Genomic DNA, 14,102 nt, shown 5'->3' with positions numbered 1-14,102 from the left:
TAGGAGCCCATGATTCTCTTAAGCAGAGATTCACAATTTATGGAATATTAGAATGCCTGTACTTCATGTCAACTTTGAAACAGGGCATTAATGTGCAGTGCAACAATCATTTGTTACTACTTAGCCCATACTTTCTTGGACTAGGAACAAAGGTAGATGTCCAGTTTCAGTAAGCAGTTTGCATAATATTGAATTGACAAAAGGCATGTGGGCAGGTTTGATGCAGAACCTGAACCCACCACATTCTCATGTCAATGTTTCTGGTTTTTGGTAGTAACATCTTTGGAGAGATTCTATTCAGAATTTCTTTTAGGCCTGCACTAATTCATAAAAATGTTTATTATCTGGAAGGAAAGTAACGCACTTTAGTCAAAATATGTCAGTACTTTTGTTGGCACTTACTGATTATAAAAATGAAGAAAAGGTGGGCAGAGTGGTGATACCCAAATACAATTTCTGCCTGAAGAATCAGAGAAGCCTTCCTCATGTACCTATGTAACTACACCAAGTTCCATGTTGAGCACACGCTCTGTGTGTTTGGGTTATATTCTACAGTATTTTCAGTCTACAGTGGCTGAGAAATTAAAATGCACTTGCGTGATTACAATCCAAATGCTTGGATAGCTCTAGGATATTATGCTTGAAAATCCGGAAGTAAAATGTAGTTGTATAGAGCCAGAGGAGGGCAAATGATCTGTGAGTTACTTCAACACTCATATTTGTCCTTTCTGTCTTCTGGTTTATGCTTATCTTCACTTAATCTATGTTGTAGGGCAGATCATAATGTTTCTTTTTTCCCTGTGAGACCCTGTAGCCTGATAGTGCCAGTTTGTCTTTTCTTGGTAACAAATCTCTCACACAGTGACTTGATTACCAACGTACAGAAATGTATCTTGCATGGAGAAATGATGGAATAGAAAGATCTGAATCAAATCTCTAAACACCTTCCAGGTTTGAAGTAAGTCAAGAAACAACCATGACAATGAAACTGAAAAATGAATGTTCTATTTCCAGAAAACTGAATCTTTATGTACCTTAAAGAATCTGGGAGAAATAGAAAGAATATTAGGAATCTTTCAAAAACTGATAAAGATGACAATATTCTTTCTTGCACAAGTCCAGAGAATTGAGAGAAAGCTTCCATGAAATGTGAATTGTTTGAAAAAAACCAGTGCAGTTATGTACAGGTATCAACAGACTAGAGAGTTACAAAATACTAGCTCCAGCATCTCTGAGAGGACTTGAAATCTCTATTCTTTGTTACGATGGGCTCATTACTACTGTTTGGTGTTTTTTTTTTCATCAGTGTGCCAGCAGTTCTGATATAGGGTTCAGTCATGTCACTGAGGACCTTACTGGGTTATTTCCCATTCTAGGAAATAACCATCAGATAAAACAGGCATTAAAATTAGTTTCTGATTTCTGTGTTTCATCAATACTCAATGTGCCGTTCTGCAGGTTCATTATCACTGCCAGATCATCCAAAAGACATTTACTTTTCATTTACAGACTGCAATGCAGTTACTGGGAGACCTCATAAAGCTGTATTTCTTCCCACATTTCACCTCCAAGCAGAGAAAAAAAAATAAAAAAAAACCCAGTATGTTAAGTTTGTTAAGTTACTGAATAATTCTTAGTCTGTGGTTTGATTTTAGTCCTGCAGCTTTTTCAGTTGAACATGACTAATCAGAAATGAGTACAACAGTTCTCGCATATCACATGGAGACCTAATTCAGTGTAGTTGTATATTTTCACAGTCCCTGGCAGCAGGAACTCTACATTGTACCACCATTTCATGCACCCAGTTATACTTTAATTTAGCTTTGACTAGAATTGCTCACTGTTTTTTAGGAGCTGGTGGTAGCCTGGTATCTAGTGTATGAAACACAATATTATTACAGGCAGATTTTTAACTGTTTGGTTTTAATAAGAAAGCAACATGCCATTGAAACGTAAAGAAGAAAATGAGAATTCAGCCATTGTTTAGAATATGGAGCTGCCACTGACCCAGAGAAGGAATACTCTTGAAAAGGTGTCAATTCTTACTTCTGAAAGGAGCAAAGCAGTGAATCACCAAATGCTGCTGTTGAAGCAATTTGCTTACAGCATCAACACTCATTCATTACAACAGAGAAATCAGTTTTACACAACACTGTCTGATTACAGAACAGGAAGAAAAAAATCAGCTTTAGTGCCCAGTTCAGTTTAAATTTCACTACAACCCAGATTTTATTTCCCAATCACTTTTATCAAGTTGCAATGCAAAGACAAGTGATTTTATATATTTTAAGGTCAAAACTCAATATATGGCAATTGCAACTATGCAGACTCCTGAATTTAACAAATGAAAACAACTTTGATAAGGTTGCATTGGAAGTGTGATGACAGAAACATCAGCCTTCATGGGGCACATGGGTGCTTTGTTCTACAGGAAGACCTAAGCAGGCTAAAAGTAACATCGGCTTTCACACATGGCAAATAAACCATAAACATCTCCCAGAAAAAGCATTAGCCAAGATGGTCACTGAGGAGACATTGAGTCGATTTATGTGATTTCGGAGGGAAAAGGCTTGGCCAAGGGAGCCAGTTCTGCATCCACGTCCACGACTGCAGAGAGAACCTGTGTTACTTCATTGGCTTTAATATCAATTTACCCTGTGATCAACGCTTCAAATCACTCTGGGGTTTGCTCTAATCCGGAGAGGACCTTCTGAAGCACAGTGTTTCACGCCGGCCGTGCCCATTTAGCTGATAATATATTTTTAATTTGAAAGATAAAACAAAAGTTTCTTACTCCTGAGGTCTCTATGGCTGCATGCCGCGCAGTTTCTGGGGTCGTTCTTCCCTCATTGCTGCTCCTTCCGACAAGAAACTCCACAATCTGGTAGCACAGACGTCCCTCTCCCCTCTTGTCGAGGAAGGGGATGCATCGGCAGTAAATTTCGGGAGGAAAAAGCCCTTTTTGTACTGGGAAAAAACACAGCGGGCCCGGCGGCAGCCGGCGGGGCTGGTGAGCTCGCGCCAATCAGCGCGCGCGGCGCCGCTATAAAAGGAGGCGGCGGCGCCGCTGCTGCTATTGTTCAGTCTGACTGCGGAGGAGGCAACATGTCCGAGACCGCTCCTGTCGCTGCGCCCGATGTCGCCGCCGCCGCCCCGGCCCCGGCTAAGGCTGCTGCGGCTAAGAAACCGAAGAAGGCGGCGGGCGGCTCCAAAGCCCGCAAGCCCGCGGGCCCCAGCGTCACCGAGCTGATCACCAAGGCCGTGTCCGCCTCCAAGGAGCGCAAGGGGCTCTCCCTCGCCGCGCTCAAGAAGGCACTGGCCGCCGGCGGCTACGATGTGGAGAAGAGTAATAGCCGCATCAAGCTGGGGCTCAAGAGCCTTGTCAGCAAGGGCACCCTGGTGCAGACCAAGGGCACCGGCGCCTCCGGCTCTTTCCGCCTCAACAAGAAGCCCGGCGAAGTGAAGGAAAAAGCCCCCAAGAAGCGCACGGTGGCGGCCAAGCCCAAGAAGCCGGCGGCCAAGAAGCCCACCAGCGCCGCCAAGAAGCCCAAGAAGGCTGCACCTGTGAAGAAGAGCCCCAAGAAAGCCAAGAAGCCGGCGGCCGCCGCCACCAAGAAAGTGGCCAAGAGCCCCAAGAAGGTGACTAAGGCTGCCAAGCCCAAAAAGGTGGCAGCCAAGAGCCCGGCCAAGGCGAAGGCGGTGAAGCCCAAAGCAGCCAAGCCCAAGGCGACCAAACCCAAAGCAGCCAAGGTGAAGAAGGCAGTGCCAAAGAAGAAATAAATGACCCTGAAAAAAATCTCATCTGCCCTGCAGATAAACCCAACGGCTCTTTTCAGAGCCACCCAAGTTTTCCTTAAAAGAGCTGAAGCACCTATTACCTCTATTTCGCTTGTGTGCCTGCAATTTGAGCTTCACACCTTGGGTACTGCTCTTGCTTAAGTTCGATCTTGTAACAGCAAGCTTCCACGCTTTTCTTCTCTGGAGATGCTGGGTAGCCCCGCAGTAATGTTCACTGCGGTATAGCTCCTGTTGCCAACACACCCGCAGGCGTTGGTGCAAACGGCTTCCAGTTTGCTGCTAAAAATCCGCGCGATCCCAAAGATCCCGTGGAAGTTGAGCAGTTTTCACGGTGCCCCGGCCCTCGAGAAAGAATCGGGGATGAGAGGGTGTAGGTGGGTGCTGCGGTTTGTCTTCTATCAGCCGGGGGAAGAAGAGCCGCGCTCGGGAGCGTTCCTGCCCGCCTCCCGGAGCTCTACCGAGTTTGAAAAGCCCGCGCTGCTCATAGATTCGCTGCAGCTCCCGGGTTTTTCGGGCGCACAGCAGTTCTCAGGTTAAACAGGAGCTCCAATGTTTTGTTTGGGGGGGTTGTGTGTGTTTGTTCTGGCGTTTTTGTGTTGGTTTTTTTTCTTTTCCCACTCGCCCGAGAAGGCAAATGAACTTGGCTCCGTGCTCACCTCTCCTGCTGTGGCCTTTTTCCCTCCCAGTTCAGTTCAATCCCTTGAGAACTTGTCCCTTCCCTGGAAATCGGGATGGCGGGGGGGTTGGGGTTGGGGGGGCAGCGGGCTCCGAGAAGCACGGGTGTTCCGAGCCGCCTGTTGAGCGGTCCTTGGTGCTGCCCGCCCATCCTCGACTTCGGTGCTGAACTTCCTCCTCGGAGCTCCCGGGCTCGGTTCGGCAACGGAGGCGCTCGACGGTAGCGCTGGGAGAGAGAGAAAACGCGCGGGGATTGGAGCCTCCTGCACGGCTTCCCCGCCCGCACTTTGCCTCACAACGCCGCAGCTGCCTCCCTCTTCCCGTTGACTCGACCGTACCATCCTTCCATCACCTTTAGTGAAGTTAAGCGATGCCCTTCGCTCCTCTCAGCTCTGCTTGAGCGTCAGCAGCGAGAAGCTGTCGGGGAGAAGTAGGGGGTGAGGCTGTTTCCTCGCTTTAGTCGCAGTGCTGGTACCACCCCTTCCCCAGCAAACAGGACTATTCCGTGGAATTACCTGCTGAGCTCACAACAGAAGATGACTGATCTCAAGTTCGTAGCTGATAAGCTCATATATATGAAGAGATTCCCTAGAAATTGGGTCCTTGCAGTTTGGAAGGAAAATAGTGGGACTAGATTTTGCTGGTATTTGTATTTTTGCAAAGCCTGTCCGTATCCTCAATACCTGTACCAAGGGGGAAAGAAAAACAAACCAGAGCCTCTGTTTTTAAGCTTTGTTCCTGAAACACTGTTCTTGCTCTTCCTCTGCCTTGCATCCTGAAGTGTATCCATTTTTTTGATACTTGCTTGTGTTTAAGACCTCTTAACTAACACTCTACCTAACACAAAAACCTGACTACACATCCCCCTTTTTTTTTTTTTTTTTTTTTTAAATTACGAGTTCATATCCCTCCACCCAGACAGCTTGAATTCCCATGTCCCAATTTGGGATGGAGATGTGCTTGCCAGACTCTCACAGTTACATCAGTGAAGGGTATTGGGAGTTGTGCCCACTAATTCTCAAAGTCTTTCACTCAACTATGTGCACTGACTTGAGGAGGTCAACTACAGACTCCTGATATGACTATTATAGTTGGAGAGGAGTAAATTTTGACTGGGCAAGGTCAAACAGTGGGTACACTGCCGTGGCAAATGTTATACTTGTACTGAGTCTGAAAAGACAAAACCTATTTACAGTAGCATGGGCAAAACTGTATCACACAAATTCCTGCTAGTTGACAACTTTGGCCCTGAAATGAATCAGGTAGGTAATGACAGCAGTTCCCTATTGGCTTGTTGCAACTTTCCCCCTAGAAAATTCAGTCGGAGCAGTTATCCACTTCAGATATTGCAGCAGCTGAGATTTAGAACATTAGCACATCACTGAACACAAGTGGTGGTAGAGACCACCAGTTTTAGCATAATGATACTAGTCTAAAATACATTTACAGGCAAAGAGTACATAGTTATGGGCTTAGTTGATTAGGCCTTACACTGCTTAGCTAGAGATAGTTGCTGAATAATGCAAGAAGTAAAGAGGAGGGCCACAAAGATGATCAGAGGGCTGGAGCACCTCCCATCTGAGGACGAGCTGGAAGACGTGGGGTTGTTCAGCTTAGATAAGAGAAGGCTGGGGGGCAACAGCCTTCCAGCATTTAAAAGGGGCTACAGGAATGCTGTGGAGGGGCTCTTTATCAGGGAGGGTAGTGACAGGATGAGGGGTAATTGTTTTAAGCTGAAAGAGGGGAGATTTAGATTAGATACTAGGAAGAAAATTTTTACTATGAGGGTGGTAAAGCACTGAAACAGGTTGCTCAGAGAAGTTGTGGATGCCTCATTCCCGGCAGTGTTCAAGGCCAAGCTGGATGAGACACTGAGCAGCCTGATCTAGTGGAAGATGTCCCTGCCCATGACAGGGGGGTTGAAACTAGATGATCCCTTTCAATGCAAGCCATTCTATGAAACTGTTCCACACTGCAGAAAGGAAGTGTACGTGTATGCAGGAACACTGAATGGAATAACTACGTAGGCTCCACTAGGTATACTGTCAAGCAGAGGGAGAAAAACAACACCAAAACAAAAAATCCTGTTTAATTTGTAAAGCTGAACAGGGCAGAGAAGCATAGGTACCTACTGGAGATTGTTTTTCCCAGCTGGAAAAGGGGAGTGCAATGGCAAAAATCAAGAGTGGCTTCAAGAAAAGAGCTGGAGGAGGCAGGGTAATGTTATGTAAACACCAATTGCACCACTGGCATATCAGTCACTATCCCTAATTCATCCTTTTTGATCCTCCTATCCCTCAATCTGTGCCCTGTAAGCCCTATGGATTCCTACTCATCTCAGTTGTGGGTATACAAAACCAGACTGATTCTCCTCAGAAACAGTTTCTCTGAAATAACCAAGTCACTGCTACAGTGTCTGGTTGGGTCCCCATATCTCCTTCAACAGGTCACCACATGGTTATTTAAGCAGTTTTGTATTCTGGTTATAAGACAAGATGATATCCTAAGGGAAAAAACAGGGTATCCTATTCTGCTGTCATAACTCAACTTCCTAACCACCATGCTGAGCTGACATTCAAGTGTGTCATTTATGATTGCAGTGGAGAGCGAACACATCTCAATGTGTAGGATGGCCTCTTTTTTTTTTTTTTGACATTTAGGCATTAATTTATTTTCTCAAAACTGTTACAATGACTCATTGAAACTGAGAGAAGAAGGAAATTAAATGAACTCTGCTCAGTACTTGCCAAAACGTGCCATGTGCTAAAATGAATTTTTTTCAGGGCAGCTTGATAACATTTGGATGTATGCTTATAATTAAAAGCCAAGCATCAAAACAACAAAGAGGAAGTAACATTGTTTTGTTTTGTTTCATCTTCTCAGAAAGCTGATAATCTGTGCAGTTTCTGGACCTTAGGTACATCTGTTACAAGGAACAATTTCCTTGCCTATCATGCCGTTAACCCTGTCTCAGTCAAGTGCCCTTGAGGCTAGTCACTAGTGTTGTTCCCTAGGTCTCAGTGCTGGGTCCAGCCCCATTCCACATCTTTATCAATGACCTGGATGAGGGGATCAAATGCATCCTTAGCAAGTTTGCAGGTGACACTAAGCTGGGAGGAAGTGTTGATCCGCTGGAGGGTAGGGAGGCTCTGCAAAGGGATCTGAACAGTTCGGACCGATGGGCTGAGACCAGTGGCATGAGGTTTAGCATGACCAAATGTCGAGTCCTGCACTTGGGGCACAACAACCCAGTGCAGTGCTACAGACTAGGGGAACAGTGGCTAGAAAGCTGCTCGGAGGAGAAAGACCTGGGTATTGAGAAATTTGTAGACCAAAACGGGTACGGATATTTAGATATGCCCAACACAGCTTTTGCACCAGAATTAAAACTAACTTTGCAGAAGAAGCAGCTACTGTAGAGGACACGCTGTCCTTAAGGTTTCTCTTTGTAACATTAGGGAGTTGTTCTGCCTTGTACTCCTCTCATTTCTCACGGGAAACATTCCTTGCTAGTCCTTGACTTGTTACTTTGTAGTCTATCAATTTGTAGACCAGAGTGCTCACATAGCTGTTTCCCATGGAAAATATAATAACGTATGTAACTAATGATTGCTTGTTGGTAACAGAGAATTGTCGAATCAGCTTGTTACACAATAGCTTGTTTCAGCTAAGTTAGGCATAAATGTGTTGTGAACTTTGATTAAAAAGGCTTCACTTGATCACATTGGTCATGTGTTGTCCCTTAATCCTCTGCACCTGGGGGTGTTGGTTGACATCCAACTGAACATGAGCCAGCAGTGTGCCCAGGTGGCCAAGAAGGCCAATGGCATCTTGGCTTGTATCAGAAACGGTGTGACCAGCAGGTCCAGGGAGATTATTCTGCCCCTGTACTTGGCACTTGTGAGACCGCAGCTCAAGTACAGTGTTCAATTCTGAGCCCCTCACTACAAGAAAGATGTTGAGGCTCTGGAGCGAGTCCAGAGAAGAGCAACGGAGCAGGTGAATGGGCTAGAGAACAAGTCTTATGAGGAGCAGCTGAGGGAACTGAAAGGAAGTTGTAGACAGGGGAGTGCTGACCTCTTCTCCCAAATGACGGGTGATAGGACAAGGGGGAATGGCCTTAAGCTGCACCTGGGGAAGTTCAGGCTGGACATCAGAAAAAAAAAAAATTCACAGAAAGGGTCATTGAGCAATGGAATGGGCTTCCCAGGGAGGTGGTTGAGTCACCATCTCTGGAGGTATTTAAAAGATGGGTAGACAAGGCGCTCAGGGACATGGCTTAGTGGCAGATAGGAATGGTTGGACTCAATGATCCAAGAGATCGTTTCCAACCTGGTGATCCTATCATTCTATGTTTTCTAAATGCTTGTGCAGGTCTATTGACATTTTTTTCAACTGCAGTAAAGACAACTCCCTTTAAGGAGTTCTGAGACAAGCTTCACCAAATACTGGAATGAGTTCTGAATTCTGTTTCTGTTTTGAGCTCAAATGGCCTATTGAAAAAGCTAAACTGTTGGAAGAGGGAAAAATCTTGGGACTGATTATATTCAAGACCATAGGGCTCAGTATGTTCATATAACAATGACATCATTACAAGTACTGAAAAAAATCTAGGAAAAAAAACACAAGAAAGCAATTATGATCAAAGGAATGAGAATATCTGACTATCTGTAAAACACCAAACCTAAGAAGTCTTTTCAGTGTGATATATAAAGTAGTTGCCAGAATCAGGGAGAAGTAAGAAAAAACAGGTAAAATAATAAATTCATATCTTCAGAAGAAAGGACAGGGAGAGACAGTTCTGTCACCATGAACAATCAAATCATATAATTTTCATAAACTTAATCTCATTCGTTATTATTTATCTCTTTTATGATTATTATTTTTAAAATCTTATATTTTTCTTTGAATTAAAGTCAGCTAGTGAGTGGGACATCTGTCAGACCCCAGCAGCAGAGTTGCTGGCCCAATGTGTTCCCTGGTGGTGGCTGAAGACTGTGGTCCTGCAGCCAAGGGATTAGCTACCTGGCCCTGTTGCAGCCAGATGGCCCCTAAAATGTGCCTGGTGGCATGTGCAAACTGCAGGACCACAGAAAATCATAAATATTCATTAAACTATTGGGGGCTACTCATTGTATGTTTGTGGGTACTTTTACACAGGTTCTCATAATATTCTGCCTGCTGTGGTAGAAGGTTAGTTTCAGGCCTGATATGCAAAACTTAACAAACCAACACAACTACCAGACAGTGGAGGCTTGGGGGAGTGGATGTGAAGTCCAATGATGAAAATGCAATAATGCAGACTGATAACTGTGATATTGTATCTTTATGAATACAAGGGTACATTATACAAAGACATTTGTCTTGAAAAACAAGAAAAAAAAATAAAAAAAAAACCGAAGCCAAAACAATGCCCATGAGAGGGCAGCAAACACTCAATACTGGAAGCTTATTTTTCACCCTGGTCACTTTCAGGTCGAAAGCCAGCTACGGAATGTTTATTGCAGCAAATTTTGTTACATATCTTTTCTTTTTTTCAACAGTAAAAAATCAGAATATTTTACTTCCCAAAAAAAGGCAAACGCAGAGTTAAATACCTTCCACTGAAGGACAAAACCACTCTTCTTCTTATATATTTATTGTTTCAATCTCTCTACAAAATAGCTACATTATTGCCTATGCCACTACAAGAATAGAAAATACCGTAAAAAATATAGGTTGAAAAGAACTGTTTTATCTTTTTAAAATTAAACTGAGTTCTGCAGGGTTAAAACTCTTGATTAATGTACCTTTACTGCTAAACTCCCCCTGAGAAAACATTCAGAAACAGCAGTAAATGGAAATTAGAAAAGGGATTCAAGGAGAGGTAGACTTTCTCAGAAACACAACTGGACAGATTTTGCTGCAAAATGCTCCAATAAAATCCCACGAAGATCAGTTGCTTAAAACAAAGAAGCCACACAAGACAATTAATGTAACCAGAAAACTCAGAAATAAGGTGAAATTACAATACGTAACACATACCAACATTCAAAAATAAAAGTCATAGTAAAAAATCAAAGAGTAATTGAAGAGATTCAGTAACTGGGGTACCTCTCTGTGCTTAAGGGTTTATTTCTAAGTAAGTACCATCTAAAAAAGCTTAAGAAAATAACGTAGAGGAATAATACACTCAGGCCCAGTGCCTTTGCTCTCTGAAAAAAAAACCCGCAAACCTAATATTGCTGTGCAGGGCAATAACAGTGAACTGTTTGTGCTACCCTTACGGAAGATCGCATGAAACCCACATTTTGGCGCCAGAGGGGAGCGCGAAAGGGAAAGCAGAAACACGGCGAAAGCGAGACCCAAGCCCCGCCCCTCCTTTCTGCGGTTCTCAAACAGGTCCGACCCCAACACACAAATACCGCGCCGCGGACTGCACGGCCTCACAGCTCAAACCAGCGGAAGCAGCAGCATGTCTGGCAGAGGCAAAGGCGGCAAGGGGCTCGGCAAGGGGGGCGCCAAGCGCCACCGCAAGGTGCTGCGCGACAACATCCAGGGCATCACCAAGCCGGCCATCCGCCGCCTGGCTCGGCGCGGCGGTGTCAAGCGCATCTCGGGGCTTATCTACGAGGAGACTCGCGGCGTGCTCAAGGTGTTCTTGGAGAACGTGATCCGCGACGCAGTCACCTACACCGAGCACGCCAAGAGGAAGACGGTCACTGCCATGGACGTGGTGTACGCCCTCAAGCGCCAGGGTCGCACTCTCTACGGCTTCGGTGGTTAAAGAGTTTTGTTTCTGGACCATCTCGACAACCCAAAGGCTCTTTTAAGAGCCACCCACGTTTTCATTTGAAAGAGCTGTGATGTGTGCTTGTGCGAACACCTAAAGCAGTTTATTCAAACTGGCTGTTGCAAAGTGCTGCTAAAGGGGCTTAATGATTAGATAAGAACCATCTAATGTTTAAATTTTGCTGTTAAAAAGGAAAATTGACTGTATAAAAGGTGTTTTTTTTCCCCCTTTTGCTACTCCTGAAATTCCTTTGCAAGTCTCTTATCCTATTAAGAATTACTTGTAATTAAATCTGAATGTTTCAGCTATCCTTTTTTAATCCATGCAGATTTTGTATCATTACTTGGAAGATGTCCAGTGTCTTATACATTAAAATTTTAACTGAGGGATAGTTCATTATAGGGAAGAAAGGGAAATCACCTTATCACTGGGAAAAAATATGAAAGTTGCTCTGATATGAACGTGTTTTTTTTCTTTTATATCCTAATAAAATTTTCTTTACTGTAATCTGGTTTCAGTTCCTTTTTAATAACTTAATTTTTGTTTTTAAAGCAGTTTTAAGTGTGAATCTAATATAGCTTTCTGGAGTACATTTTTGGGGGTTGGAGGTTATAGGAGTATGGACATGTACAAAAATTATGTTCCCACCAACATTTTCAAAAAAACCCAACCCAGAGTCAAAATGAGACTTTGTATGAACGCTTCTCTCATTCTGGCATAGAAAAAGGCTCTCAACCAAGGAGTGTTTCTAAAGCAGTGATGTTCTTTTGCTGTCATAGCCAAGTGGAAAGGTGAAAAAAAAGAGGAAAAAGCCCAACGCAAAACTCTATGCCCACAAGAAAGCAGCAAACACTCCATGCTGATCAGGAGGGGAAAACTGGAAAAAAACCCGATCAACTTTTAATGGTATATAAAACTCTTGGTAGCCAATAACCACTCATCCCCTCAAAAAAAAAAAAAAAGTTACCAGAAGAGCTAGCGATACGTATTTGCTGTCACTTCGGGTTATCTCACAGCCTTAACAAGTAGAAGAAAATTAAATTATGGAGTAATTCTGGTTTTGCTTTTAAGGTCTTTGTGTCACAAATATGTCAACTGCCTAAGTGTTCTCAAGGTCAGGGCTTTACTTGCTGATACTTAAGATCCCTTAAGCCTATTTTCCTAGTGAAAAGAAAATAATACAAGAAAATTTAAAAAAAAAGAGCTTAAAAGGTGCATCTCGAGTCTTGCATCGTGTTACGTACATGTTCCAGCTACAAACTTGTATTGAAGACCTTCTTAAGTGCCTGTCTCTGTGTTTTGAGGTACCAGGCGCTCTCCTTTGGAGACAATGTGCCTGTCAGTGTAAGAGGAAGCTCTGTGACACGTTGAAAGATCCTTTCTCTTCGTTTGTAATCAGTCAGTGAGGGAAAAAAAAAAAACCCAAAAAAAAACCCCAAAACAAACAAAAGCAACCCTACACAAAACAAACCCGGAACACCAAAAAAAAAACCAAACTAAAAAAAAAAACCTCAAAATAATTTGTGTTTTTAAGAACAGCTGCTGAATTTGAGTCTCCCTACGGCTTTTGATCAGTCGGAGTCCTGGCGGAGAGGGGCTGTGAGCGCTGTGGCTGAGAGACATTCTCCCTCCCAGGCTTTTGACTCGCACCGAAGCAACGGAGCGGGATGGGAGGGGGGGTGGGAGAGAGTGGGGGTGCAGGCACCTCCAAGGCGGCTTCCTTGGGCCCAATATGGGTTTTTCACGGTAACCAATCAGGTTCCATCTCCTCTCGTCCAATCAGAGACGAGCTGGCTCTATAAATAGCGGGGCTGCGGAGACCTCTACACTTACTCCTGTCTGTTCAGGAAGAGGTCGTTTGTGTTTGGGCGATGGCTCGCACGAAGCAGACAGCGCGCAAGTCGACGGGCGGGAAGGCGCCCCGCAAGCAGCTGGCCACCAAGGCGGCCCGCAAGAGCGCGCCGGCCACGGGCGGCGTGAAGAAGCCGCACCGGTACCGGCCCGGCACGGTGGCGCTGCGCGAGATCCGCCGCTACCAGAAGTCGACGGAGCTGCTGATCCGCAAGCTGCCCTTCCAGCGCCTGGTGCGCGAGATCGCGCAGGACTTCAAGACCGACCTGCGCTTCCAGAGCTCGGCCGTCATGGCGCTGCAGGAGGCGAGCGAGGCGTACCTGGTGGGGCTCTTCGAGGACACCAACCTGTGCGCCATCCACGCCAAGCGCGTCACCATCATGCCCAAGGACATCCAGCTGGCCCGCCGCATCCGCGGGGAGCGCGCCTGAGGCTCCTGCCGCAGCCCCTCCCCGGTTCCACCAGGCACCGGGGCAGCCCACACAGACCCAAAGGCTCTTTTAAGAGCCACCCACATCCACAATAAAAGGAGCTGTAGCACTTCTTTCAAGCTGCTAGGCTTTAGAAATGCCTAAGTATTGTTAGTCATTTTTATCTAGAAATTGATTTTATAACCACCTCCTTTTTGGTGAGGTGTTTTTGTTGGTTTGGGGCTTTTTTCACCATTTTTTTTATTTTACTGCATTGCCTGCATATGAGCATTTATCTTCTTTAAGCCCTTCAAAGCTTTTAATTCTACACAGAATCACCAGCTTGAAAAAGGCCCAAAGGATCATCGAGTCCAACCATTCCTATCAAACACTGAACCATGCCCCTTGGCGCCTTGTCCACCCATCCCTTAAACACCTCCAGGGAAGGTGACTCAACCACCTCCCTGGGCAGCCTGTGCCAGTGCCCAATGACCCTTTCTGTGAATTTTTTTTTCCTACTGTTCAGCCTAAACATGCCCTGGTGGAGCTTGAAGCCATTCCCTCTAGTCCTGTCCCCTGTCACTTGGGAGAAGAGG

The 14,102-nt window shown here is 44.9% G+C and overlaps 3 protein-coding genes across 3 annotated transcripts; all 3 read left to right on the top strand.

The window, feature by feature from the left end:
- Positions 1-3,090: 3,090 nt before the first annotated feature.
- On the top strand, positions 3,091-3,818 carry LOC138716617 (histone H1.03). Its single transcript, XM_069849781.1, has one exon. The coding sequence runs from the start codon at positions 3,106-3,108 to the stop codon at positions 3,778-3,780; it is 675 nt and encodes a 224-aa protein (XP_069705882.1). The 5' UTR covers positions 3,091-3,105; the 3' UTR covers positions 3,781-3,818.
- A 7,099-nt stretch (positions 3,819-10,917) lies between these two features.
- On the top strand, positions 10,918-11,752 carry LOC138716616 (histone H4). Its single transcript, XM_069849780.1, has one exon. The coding sequence runs from the start codon at positions 10,928-10,930 to the stop codon at positions 11,237-11,239; it is 312 nt and encodes a 103-aa protein (XP_069705881.1). The 5' UTR covers positions 10,918-10,927; the 3' UTR covers positions 11,240-11,752.
- Positions 11,753-13,116: 1,364 nt separating this feature from the next.
- LOC138716615 (histone H3) lies at positions 13,117-13,621 on the top strand. Its single transcript, XM_069849779.1, has one exon. The coding sequence runs from the start codon at positions 13,117-13,119 to the stop codon at positions 13,525-13,527; it is 411 nt and encodes a 136-aa protein (XP_069705880.1). The 3' UTR covers positions 13,528-13,621.
- The last annotated feature ends 481 nt before the right edge of the window (positions 13,622-14,102 follow it).

Source organism: Phaenicophaeus curvirostris, chromosome 1 (genome assembly GCF_032191515.1).
Source record: "Phaenicophaeus curvirostris isolate KB17595 chromosome 1, BPBGC_Pcur_1.0, whole genome shotgun sequence".
Classification (NCBI taxonomy): domain Eukaryota; kingdom Metazoa; phylum Chordata; class Aves; order Cuculiformes; family Cuculidae; genus Phaenicophaeus; species Phaenicophaeus curvirostris.
This window is presented reverse-complemented; position numbering and strand designations above follow the sequence as displayed.

Coding starts and splice junctions, on each gene's coding strand:
- LOC138716617 (XM_069849781.1), top strand. CDS start 3,106: ATGTCCGAGACCGCTCCTGTCGCTGCGCCCGATGTCGCCGCCGCCGCC.
- LOC138716615 (XM_069849779.1), top strand. CDS start 13,117: ATGGCTCGCACGAAGCAGACAGCGCGCAAGTCGACGGGCGGGAAGGCG.
- LOC138716616 (XM_069849780.1), top strand. CDS start 10,928: ATGTCTGGCAGAGGCAAAGGCGGCAAGGGGCTCGGCAAGGGGGGCGCC.